Source organism: Nicotiana attenuata, unplaced genomic scaffold (assembly GCF_001879085.1).
Source record: "Nicotiana attenuata strain UT unplaced genomic scaffold, NIATTr2, whole genome shotgun sequence".
Lineage (NCBI taxonomy): Eukaryota > Viridiplantae > Streptophyta > Magnoliopsida > Solanales > Solanaceae > Nicotiana > Nicotiana attenuata.
In genome coordinates, this window is record NW_017671315.1 from 158,139 (window position 1) to 170,832 (window position 12,694).

Consider the following 12,694-nt stretch of genomic DNA (forward strand, 5'->3'; position numbering starts at 1 on the left):
GGCTCCTGGACCCGGCTCTGGAGCTGAGCTATAGCCGATTGCTGGGCTTGCAGCATGTCAAAAATCATTTTAAGGTTGATAGTCTCTTCGCCGACTGCCTGGGCCCTCGAATCATCCTCTCCTCGGACGCTATGCGATGATCCGGAGGCCTGATCAGTATTGAGCGCCATCCGGGAACCGGCATCTATCGGGTTTTCGAGCCCGGGCATTCCATTGCTTCCTGTCTGCTGTTCAAGTTCGTTGTTGATTGATTGTGCCATTCTATGAGTTGGTAATTTGAATGTAAGATGGACTCTTTTGCAAAGAACCAGTGTATTGTGATGTGTCAAGAAAGAGTATCAAAGAGCTCACTAATATCCTTAGCCCCACGGTGGGCGCCAAACTGTTTACCCTGGAATCCGGATAACAATTGAATTTATATGGGGTTTTAAGGATCCGTGAACTAAAAGATACAAAAGGTTTAGGTTGAGGAAAATAAAGATAAAGACTCAACAATTGCTGTTAAAGTAAATAATCGCAGAATATAATATTGCTTAGAACAATTGTGCTTGATAGCGTACAAGAATTTAGAGAGATGGTACTGTAGTGTAATGGTTTTTTCCCGGTCCCCTCTTTATGGGGTCTTCTCCCCTTTTATACATTCTGATTAAGGGTAAAAATAAGGTAGGTAAATTAATTACATCGTGGATCCCTGTAATTACGCCTTAATGGCCTGAAGTGGTTGAGAAAATCACGTTTGGGCGAGATATCCGGCGACGCTTGGTTATCCGTTACGAGTCCGGCTTCCGATCTTGTGTGTTTCTCCATCCGGTGGTGACTCATATCGAGCTCTGCAACGGTCTCGAAATGACTCGACCTCGGTTGTAGACGTGGCCGTCGTTCTACCTTGCATCCAGGTCGGGTTTGATGGCCCCGACTTGCCCCGGACCGGACCCAACCCGGTCGGGCTCAAGCAAAAAAGGGTATCACCCAATACAGTATTTTTTACACATTTCTTTTGTTATTTTTTACGTATCTTCTGTAAAAAGAATCATATAACTAAAATAATATTGTAATTTACGTATTATTTACACATCTCTTTAATTCTTATTTGTCTTTAGAGGAATTTTTTTTTTCTTGGCCCTTTCAGAAATGTGTCGAGTATCGACAAAGTGCGTACTTTTTAGAAATTTGGAGAAAACGATGTCAAAATAACTCGTGGAGTTTATTGATTTTCAATGATAAATTAGGCAATTTGTATCTACAAAAGGGGTTCGAAAAGAATAATAAATGGCACACCTGTCTAATTTCTTTACGCAACCAAGTAATTAGTGCATTAAACTGTAACTAAGTAACTTGTTAATTCTGAAGTCACTTTTGTCTAAAGCAATTTACATTTGACAAATATGTTCAAAAAAGGAGGGCAAAAAGGAATGATTCTATCATTAGACGTAAATTGGATAATGAGATGGGGCTGAAGAACGACTGTACAAATTATGGTTTTTCAAGTCAGATTTTTAAGTATTTTATGATATGGATGATGACAGTGTAAAAAGCGGTATAGTTTCCACATAAAAAGGAGGGTTAGGTGAATTATATTGTTCAGAATTCTTAGTCGAGCTACCTCATTTGGCTCTGTGTTTCAAGCGAATAAGGTTTGCTTAATAATTACTTAACGACTCAAATAATGTTGTCTAAACTTACTTTTCTTTAGTAAAATTAAAAGCCTTTGATTTTCTGCGCAAAAGCTCATTGTTCGGTTAGAGTAATTTTCTGGACAACTCCGATCTGGAAGGTTCAGATTTGGACAAAATCATTTTAAAAGATGTTTTAAGGAATGTATTGGGCCTTTGTATAGCGAAAATTACTGCGAGCGTACAAGAAAGAAAACGTTAAAAGATGGTTAAGGTTCTAATGTGAGGTGATTCTCAGTATTGCAGTGAACTTATTCTGAATAGTCAAAATTAAAGCACCATGTTTAACAAAGGGTAAACCAAAGTTATGGGAACATAAACCTGGCGCTTTAATTTCATACTGTATTCCAGAGTAATTTACAGTCTTCAATATATTTAAATAGTTTCAAGGTTCTAAAATGGTGCATAACCGAGAATCTTCACTAAATAAACCAAAATCTTGAGAATAGAAAATGTACTTGATGAACGAATTGGACAACATAGTTCCCAAAATCTGCTATCCTCATGCCCCTGTGATATAATACAGAAACTGTAGTCCTTCCAATGCAAATTGGTTTCATAACGAGACAATCATATAAAACCATGTGATTCCTCTAGAAGCATGAAAACAGCTAATAGTTTTAGCGAAGGCACGGCATATTAAAGAGAGCAGAGCTCGATCAGGTAAAACTGAAAACAAGAATCATTAGTTTTATCAAATGACAAACTAGACCAAAGAGGTATATATCATACATGTTTCACTTCTGCAGACAAAATAATGCCACGGCTATGTCTGCGACACAAAAAAGAAAACTAATATAGCTAGTAAAGACTTCTAAAACAAGACAATTAAGGATTGGTAATCTAATCAACTTGCATTAGAAGGATTTCAGTCACTTCTCATTAATCCAGCACTAATGTATTGAACTGTCTTCATTTTGTTTTGCCATCTGAGCCTGCAAACCGCAACACTGGTTGTTGTCTACCATCTGGGATGGCAAAAAGAACAATGGATTTTGTTGGTCTTAAGAAAGGAACATCACATCTGAAGTAGCCCTTCCTCTCCAGCTGCAACACGTCTCCACGCTTCAGGTTTCTCATGTTGGAATCACCAAGTGCCGGAGTCTCCTTTCTTGTGCAAGGATTAACAACATCAACAAAATTCTCATCTTCCTCGAGCTGCAAGACAAAAATTAACAATTCAATACATGATTGGTACCAAGTCCTCTCCAAGTCAGATGGAAAACAAATAAACAGTCCAAAACAGCACATCAAGAAAGGTATTCTATAACTTTAACTGTACACTGTTAATGGGCCAAAGGGTTCGTTCCATTACACTGTAATGGATTATAAACAAGGAGGGAGAGCCCATAGTACTCTCTGCTTTTATTACCTTTTTTGTTTTCCATACCATCCCTATCATCAATACTTCCCCAAAATTCGTATGAAGCATATAACAAAGTTCATATCTAAATCAATATTATAAATGAGGAGGGCTCTCTTTACCGATGTATGCAAAAATATCGTTTTTACCATTGTGTAAATGCTTGACAAACCAACAGTAACAATATACTCATCGTTCATAAGTTCTACAGTAATATTTTTCATATAGACAACCCAAAGAATTCGTATCACCAATATTTCCTAAAGCTCCATCCAAACCATATCAATGAGATTATTGAATCAAAAGCAATAGCTCTTTCTTAGCATTATATGGAAAATTGTATCATTTTATAATCTCCTAAAATGCTTGACATTGTTGACCAATATAGCATATCGTAAAACATTTAAAAGTTCTAAGAAATCAACTACCACATTAAAAAACAAATTTATCCGACCATGTAGAGGAAAGAAAGACTACAGTTCGTTTACTAGAAGGATAGGCTAGAATTTCATGCTTTGCAGTAATAGTATGTGAACAATAGTCTTTACGATATCTTACATGACAGATCTCTACACTAATCGGATACTCATCATTCCCAAGTTCGAAGTCAATTGTGAAAGAAAACTCAATCATCCTTATTACCAATACTTCCCCAGAACTAAAGTGAAAAAGGCACACTTCAATTTCTTTGTATCAATCTTATTATTCAAGATGAATTAGCCCCTTCTTACCCATCAAATAAAAAGTAAATAGCCCCTTCTCACTGTTACCAGGGAACAATAGTATTTTTCAGTTTTACTTCACATAATTCAACAATATGGTATACCATAAAACATTCACAGGTTCCAACAATTTGACTGCATTAAAACTCCAAATTTAATTGGAAATGTGGAGGAAAAGACTATAGATAGTTTAGTAAAAGGATAGGCTGGACTTTGAAAACCCATCCGAATATAAAACCAATTGAAGTGAAAAAAGTCATACCTTCTTTTTTGTAATTAAATAGTCAAAATCGACCAAAGAGAGTTTAACAAGCTCATCACTATCTGGCAGCCAAGTGAGCTTCAACTTCGTTGTTTTAACTGACCCTTCAAGGTGCAGAATCCCAGACAGATGAGTAACATTACCCTCTTGGTCCTTCTGTATCTCTTTCACTATTGCGTTACCCCAATCCATCAATGTTACTTCCTCGTTGACAGAGATTGATACAGCATCATCATAGTCTATCCAGATTCTTTTGGAGTAAGTTGTTGCCTTTTCCCCAGCACCTGCATATTTTTTATGCTTGGGTACAATACGTACAAAAGGATCATTTGGCCCGTTACTCAAAGTCAATAGGACTCGTCTTTCTTCAATAACTGCAGTATGCCTAGGACATACAGGATCAATGAGCTTCTTGTTAATGGCCCACAGCTTGTCCCACTCCATTAGATTGAGATTCTTTGATGCTCCCTAAAGATTTCGTGAAGAACATTCTTTAGGCTTCAAGATACAATATCAAACATATAAAAGAATGCTTCCTAATTCAGAATCTCAGATTAGTCAAGGACTTGCTTTGGACTACAAATGCAAGTCCTGTACGCAATAAAGGAAAATAAGTTTTTGCCCCCCTCCTTCACCCAAAAGAAGAGGGAGGGGTATGAAAAACAAAAACAACAAAGAAGCGAAGAACCATCTCTTATTTCAGACTTATGACAGAAAATACAGAGATGATTTTGCTTAGTCAGATTATGAAATAAACGGTTATTCCAAAGGGACGCCTTCCTAAGTACGCATTGATATTCTGAGTGATTTAGAAAACATGAATTTGTGTTGACAATATTCATTGTACTTCAAGTTAACAATAAAGCAACACCGTTGCTATCTTACTTGTTCAAGAATGAACTGTATCAGCGCCTCAATCTTCAGCCCTCTGCGCACTATCCCTTGTACAGTCGGAAATCGAGGATCATCCCACCCTTCAACCAGTCCATTTTGCACAAACCACAGCAGCTTACGCTTACTAAGAAGTGTATAGACCAAATTCAACCGACTAAATTCATAAATATGAACTTTTCTGAAACCCATATCAGTTTGAATCCTGTAGTACTGGTCATTCCTGTCATGATACTCACTAGATCGAAGAGCATGTGTAATACCTTCAATAGCATCTACAAATGGGCATGCAAAATCATAAGTAGGGTATACTTTATATTTAGCACCAATCCTGTGATGAGGAGTCTGATTGCAGCGGTAATATACTGGGTCCCTAACTGACTTGTTAGGATCCTGCATATCCAATTTCCCTCTAACACAACACATTGTTCCCCTCTCTGAGCCAGCAATCATCTCCTTCCATAATTTCAGATTCTCCTCCACACTGTTGTTCCTACACCTTGATTCAATTCCATCCATTCTTTCTTTTTGCATTTGCTCCCTTGGTGTATCATCCACATAGGCTTTACCCTCACGAATCAATTTCTCAGCCATCTCCATCAATTTTGGAAAGTAATCAGATGTATATGTCACAGTCCTATACTTAATTCCTAGAGTTTCAATATCTTTCAGTAGATTATCCACAAATTCATTGCTTTCCTTATCAGGATTCGTGTCATCGAAACGAATAATAACTTCCCCTTTATATCTTTCAGCAAAATACTGGTTCAGTAATGCTGCTTTTGAGTGACCAATATGGAGATAACCACTAGGTTCTGGTGCAAACCTCAAACGCACTTTTCCAGCCTCTGCCTCTGGAAGATCCACCTCAAATGTTGGTCTGCTACCTGATTTTTCCTTGTCAGTGGAATCACCATTTACTTTGGCCAAATTAGCATTTGAGCCATCTTGCTCTTTCACTTTAGATACAGTTGGCTTTCCCGAGCCTTTCTTTCCCATATATGTTGCTGTGACTTCATTTAGAACACCATCATATTCAGCTAATATTGAGTTGAACCACCTTGCCAGATTTTGGTACTTCTTAGAAGATCTTAGGCTTTCCCATCTCTTTCCAGTACCTGTGCACAAGTTAAGCACCAATAAGCAAAATAGAGCATGGCACTGAATAATTATAAAACAAGCACAAATTCATATCAATTAATCCAACTAAGGGTCGATTTCTAGCCGGAAGATAGACAGATTTTGGCAAAAATGCAACCTTCCCAATTGATTTTCAGTGATGAGACCACTTGTAAGAAATTCATGATGTATTCACAGGGCCTTAATTATGGTCTAGTTCTTGTGATGCCCCAAAAATGGAACAAAACGCAAAATATTTTTTCCCAAAGACAAAGCAAAAATGTGCTTCGAGAAGCAATAATGCTAATTTTCTCAACCAAAAAAAATGGAAGCATAGAGGTTAAAAGTCCCAAGTGTTTATCAGCTTTGCGTCCTTTTTAAAAACTTACCATCGGTGCAGTTCAGGCATATTACACTCTACTTCACTCCTAGAATTTTCTCCTAATGCAATTGAAAATAGATCCACCTGCACTAACATATCACCAAGCACGGACAACCAATTCCCAACGTTAACTGACATTTCCAGCTCAATTGGAATTAGAGCTCCAGCACTGCTTTAACAGCAGAAAGCGCAAAAAAGGAACATTGTTTACAGAGTGAAGCACATAATTTCCAGAATACAAGAATTAGCTACCATATGGGAGTTTAGCACTTATAACACTGTTTAACAATTGAAATCATTAATTTCAATATCCAATATAACGTCAATAAATCTTTTACCTCAAAATCGATTTTTCGTTCTCAATTAGTCAACAAATAAGATAAACTAGTTTGCAATTTCAATTTCTATTAGTTGCTTTAAAAGTGCTTTAATAATTAGCTTAAATGCAAGAGTCACTCTTTTATTTCCTAACAAATAACAAAGGGATTTGATCAAAAATTGGCTATTGCTATGAACAAGGATACGTTGCCCCATAGGTTAGTGCAACAAACAAGAGACGGAAATATATCTTGTGGAAAGGAACTAGTGAAAAATATAAAGGCCAAAGTCACTGCAGTCTCCTAAAGTGCTACATTGAGCGATTTTGTGAACCTTTCAAAACAGAACTTGCCACCATATTTAATATTTATGGAATCAGTCCTTCCAAATAGAAATCAACAGAAGATCAAACATACATCCCACATGAATCTTGAAAATGAATTGGACAGTGGCGGATCCACGATTATGAGCAAGGGGGTTCAATATTTGTAAAGAAGTGAATAGTAAAAAAAATTGTCGAACGGGTTCATCGAAATTTTTTATATCTATATGTAATGTCAAACGGGTTCATCAAAAAAATTTGAATCTAGATGAAACTTAAACTATTTGTCAAAAATCATGCTAACAATATTATGTTGGATTAATTTGTTTTGAAGTAATCTATTTTCCAAAAGAAAAAAGTAATATGCTAGTAAAAAAGGGCATTCTAAGGAAGAAAAGGCACAAAAATATAATGTATAATAGATAATAAACAAAAAATGAACAAAAGATGATTATTTAACTTTTTTGATAAGGTAAATTGTATTAATCAAAAGGGAGAGAACTCCCGTATACAAGAAGTATACCAAAAAGTAGAGAATTTACATCAGAAAAGATGATTATTTAATAATTAAGTAAGACTACAATTAATTTAAAAGAAGTTCAGACTTGAAGGCAGACAATAGGAGTCTTATTTGACTCACTTTCTGCATGATGTACCGTTCGAAACAGAATGAAAAAAATATATTTGCGTCAACTGGGAACTGGGAATCGAACTTGCAACCCTAAGGAAAGTTTGAACCCCCTTGACCACAAAACTAAGCTTTAGGCTTGTGTCAAGGGGATGCAACATTTAATATATATATCCATTAAAAACTAAATCCAACCCTATACACAGTGTAATTTTCCGGCGAAACCCCCTTCTGCCCCCCTAGATCCACCCCTGGAATTGGATGAGGATGAAAAGGTAGATATGACTACATCCAAAATGAAGGGAATATTGAAACAACAGTTTTGACAATGGTGCTCGGCAATTCTAGTTTAGTTCAGAAGGAATTCAATTACACTCGAACAATTAATAAGTTAACTATCTAAATTTAGTTCCCTTAGCTTAGGAGAAAATGAAAGATTTCTGCTCAAACCATTGCACATTCTCCTTTCGGTAAGCAACCAGAAATATCAGTAAACCAGTAATGATACTCATCCACAAACTCGTCATACATAGATCTTATTTGGCTAGAAAAGCTTAAAATGCAACATCAAACCATGTAAATTCCTCAAATTAAGATCGACACAGTTTTTTGTACTTTTAAGGAATCAAAACAGACCACAGTGCTCATTTCTAACACACAGCAGAGGATAGTCAATTACAGTCAAAGGACCACAATAAAGAAGCTGACTGGTGGAGCGTTGGGATACTTCTGTATGAGATGCTGACTGGTCAGGTAATCTAAGTGTTTGCATTAGAACACTAGAATCATTCATTTCTGTAATAATGCAAAAAGCGTAAACCATTGGACATTCTATGGATCTTATTTGTTGTGAAATGTACTATTAATTGCATTATTTTTTAGAAAGATTTTTGTGGGGTCTTTGGAACACTTTTTGACTCTCATTTCTTTCAGCCACCATTCACACATTCAAATAAAAAGAAGCTTCAGGAAAAGATCATCAACGAGAAAGTGAAACTTCTACCACGTCTGACCGGTGAAGCTCACTCTCTGCTCAAAGAAGTATGTACAAACTATCAATTGACTGCTTGCCCAGACTTTCTTAGAAAAATGCTTGTAATTCAACTGAATGACAACTTCCACTTTTTTCCTTTAGTTGCTGCAAAAGGACGCATCAAAAAAATTAGGCAGTGGACCAAGAGGAGGGGATGAGATCAAAAGTCACAAGTGGTTCCGGTCAATCAATTGGAAGAAATTAGATGCCAGAGAACTACAGCCTAAGTTCAAACCAGATGTAATTGGCAGAGCTTGCACTGCCAATTTTGACAAATGTTGGACTACGATGCCACCAGATGACTCACCAGCAAATACTCCGACAACAGACGAACACTTTCAAGGTTACACTTATGTAGCACCAAATCCTTGGCTCTCCTCTAGTTGATTAAGACTGACAATATTTCGAACTCCTTTTGTTTGCTAGTGTAAGCTCATTCTTTGTTACAGAGAGGACTTGATAAAAGCAAACTCTTTTAACTCTTTTGTTTACTATTGTAAGCTCATTCTTCTTAGGGACAAGATGTGAGAAATAAACACATTTGTCTTTACGCTAGCTCTTGTGTTTTATATGTTTCCTCTCAAGCCTATTTGATTCTGCTCTCGCGAAATTGTATTTTCTTGAAAAAATGTTTACTGCAAGTGCAAGAGAGTGTAAGAATGTGTTCACAGACCAGCTTTTCCACGACAATCATGTTGCATCATTGTAGGATCACAGGATGGAGGATGGTAATTGCGAGTCTGATCAAAAAAGGATAGAGGATGGTAGCTATGGTCTACACTCTAAAATGGTATCTCTAGTTACCGGGCGTGTGGGATTGTACTTTGCTTCCTTATCAAAAAGTATCTCTAATTAACCAAGTTAACTGGACATCAACTTGCCTAAATTTTCACTTGAGGCATTGAGAGAGTGCATGTGAAGGCAATCTTAGAATAAGAATCTTTGACATTTAATTTCATGGTTGACATTCAATGAACATGGAAATTTAGCTGCCAATATTCCAGACTGTATGGTCATTAGTTCTCACTTATGTGATGAGTTCCTACATTTCAATTTCAAATTGCAGTTTTCTGCCATCCAAGTAAAATCTAGTCTAACACAAGAATCTAGTTACAATGCCTAACAGCAGCATCACAATTAAAACACCAATACTTCTTCAAAAACACTAACCAAGTTTAACATAAAGGCACTGACTTTTTTTATGTCCAAATCAATTACCTGCAAGGCCAGACCAAACTGCAATATCCGCAATTGAGAGGCTATGTCCAACAAGAAATGTGGACTGCAGAAGATATCCATCAACATAGCCACATGCTTCCTCAAATTGAGAGCCAGAAGCAAAAATAGGAGCATACTCTAGCCATTCATCTATCTGCAATAATGATAGAGAAAAATCAGAACACAGAGAAGCATAAAAATCACGTATAAATCTGAAAATGGCAAAAAGCTCTTTTGATTGTGTTCCAAAGTTCTCATTTGAACTTTCGGAGAACAGCAAATAGCTCTAAGTCAATGCTTTGGACGGCAGAGTTTAAAAGGCCACCTGACAAGACTCAAAGGCGTCTCGCTGGTACAAATCAGGAATGTTTGCAACCCGACTAATGTACCTTAGAAGCACAGAAGTTCCCTGCAGCTTCAATCTGCAAAATAGGTTGAGTTAAGATACTATAGGAAAGTTGGATGACGGAAAGCTCGATCATTTAAAAAATTAGCTTAAGATCATTTTCTTGCATTTGGTATTACAACAAAAATCTCTAGCATAGCTAAAAAATGACATGCCTTTTTTGGAAGAGAAAAAGAGTAAAGAGCACATTACAAAAAACACAGAACGACACACCCAAGAGCAACGGGAAATAGATACATAAATTCAATTTTTTAAGATGGTCAATTGATTATTCTAAACACCATGGAATCAATATGTAAATTACATCAAGGGCTATATCACTATTGACTATTGAGATTCATCTAATAACATGATTGACACATCAATTTACAGAAATGCATTTCTTTAATGTTTGTCAACCCAATACGTATTAATGGAGGATGTCACATGCACCAACAAAGAAATAGAAGCCTGGTGGTCGAACCTGATACTACTTTTTGCATAATGTAAGTAAATGGTAGCACGTGAATAATTGAACTTGAGGGTCTTGGATATTGCATGTAAAACCACAGTGGAACACCAGAAGATACATAGAAATAACTGAACCATCCAATACAATTTCATTCTAAGAAAGTGTACAATGGATTATTTGGCTCTGGACGATAGGTTCAAATAACGCAAGCCACCAAGAGACCTTCGTCACATCAATTAATTGGCACCATTACCGTTTTTGACCATTTGTCTGACCCAAAAGACAGTCTAAAACAACGACCCAACCATAACAATGTTCTAATATTTCACTTCAGCTGAAGTTTATGTATCACCATTATCAAAAAGGAAGAAAACAATTCTCTGTACAGACAACTAACTGATCTACAAAGCTGCTGCTATATGCATAATTACGTTCCGACAATACCATTGAAACCTACAACCAAGGTTAACTTACCCTATCTGGATCAAAAAAGATGCGTCATTTTTATTATTTTATGATCTAATTCTTGCCTAGTCCATGACTCATAAAAAAGATTTACAAAATAATGGCAATCAAAAAATGTGCATGAAAAAGAAAACAAACATTTATAGGTTTGCAAGTCAATTATTGCGAAAAGTAAGGCTAAATATCGGAGAAATTGAGAAATTACCCACTAGGGAGAAGGATAACAGGAGGAGAACCAGGAGAAAGAGTTGGATCAGTAGAGAGTGGAACTCCGGCAATCTTCGCCGCCGCAATAACAGCCAAAGGCGGAGTATCCGCGGGGAATGCTAGCTTCAGCTCCATTGCTCGCCGACGCCACGCTACAATTCTCCCCACAGCTGAAAGATTAGCAAATGAAACCAGCGGCTAGTGACGGCAATGGTTTAATGACTGAAGCCAGCGGATAGAGGGGCAGGGCAAAAGTAGGGCGGGGCAGGGTAATGGTTAAACGGGGCGGGTCAGGGTAATGTTTAAACGGGGCAGGGCGGGTCAAAACTGAAATCTTTGAAAATTTAAAGAGGGCAGGGCAGGTAGTAGGGCAAGCTTTCCGTATAATCTGGTTTAATGCTTGACGAGTAACCCTAATGGAAAATTTGCGTCTTTTTTGTCGCAAAACCCATGCGTACATCTTATTCTTATTGGGTTAACTTGGTCATGAACTCATGATAGATTTTATTTTATCGATTAAGTACTCTAAAGATCAATGATTGAGAAAATATAATGTTACAAGCCTACACGATAATTGAGGTTGAAGGTACTTTGTTTTATTTCAATTTCTATAATTTTCTTTTAAGCCTAATAGTTAATTTTAGGTAAAAGCTTTATTTTTTGTTAGAAAAATATTAGATGGCTATTACAAAAGCTGAAAGGACAATCTTAATTTTTCTTCTCAATTTGTGTAGTTTATTGACTTGTTGCAGTAATTATCAAATGTCATGCGAATGGATATGGTTAATTTCTCATTATGCTACTGTTATCTGAATTGAAAATTGCAATACTGTGCTAGAAATGTAATGGTACCATGAAAATTAATTTTTTTGATTCTGAAGAAACGAAACTGTTTCAAAAATGTCTTTAAGTAGTTTACCCATTTACTTGAGTTGAAGCATTAATATAAGGGAATTTACTCTTTAATATACTACTATATAACATTGATAAAAATCACATTTTATTCAATTGATATACATAAACAACTTTCATTGACGTATCAACTGCAATCTATATATCTATATAAAAGTGGGCAATAAGAAAGTTAGGTGGCACCTCTCTTATGCCAAAAAACATATTTTTCTCTTTTCTCCTTTTTTTGGGATTTTTTATCATTCTTTCAATTTATTTTATAATAAAATTAAAAAAATTATTTTCATAACTCACAACTCTTTATCTTCATAACCTATACTTT

At 36.3% G+C, this 12,694-nt stretch overlaps 1 protein-coding gene across 1 annotated transcript; it reads right to left on the reverse strand.

The window, feature by feature from the left end:
* Positions 1-2,310: 2,310 nt before the first annotated feature.
* Positions 2,311-11,805, reverse strand: LOC109207509 (glutamate--tRNA ligase, cytoplasmic). Its single transcript, XM_019370448.1, has 6 exons — positions 11,459-11,805; positions 10,257-10,353; positions 9,932-10,085; positions 4,906-6,029; positions 4,021-4,488; positions 2,311-2,831 (listed from the first exon to the last, which is right to left on the reverse strand). Exons 1-6 carry the CDS (start codon positions 11,593-11,595, stop codon positions 2,586-2,588), a joined length of 2,226 nt encoding a protein of 741 aa, XP_019225993.1. The 5' UTR covers positions 11,596-11,805; the 3' UTR covers positions 2,311-2,585.
* Between the last annotated feature and the right edge of the window lie 889 nt (positions 11,806-12,694).

Coding starts and splice junctions, on each gene's coding strand:
- LOC109207509 (XM_019370448.1), bottom strand. CDS start 11,595: ATGGAGCTGAAGCTAGCATTCCCCGCGGATACTCCGCCTTTGGCTGTT. Junction 4,489..4,905: donor TACAGTTCATTCTTGAACAA/GTAAGATAGCAA, acceptor CGAAATCTTTAG/GGAGCATCAAAGAATCTCAA. Junction 2,832..4,020: donor ATTTAATTACAAAAAAGAAG/GTATGACTTTTT, acceptor TTTGTCTTGCAG/CTCGAGGAAGATGAGAATTT.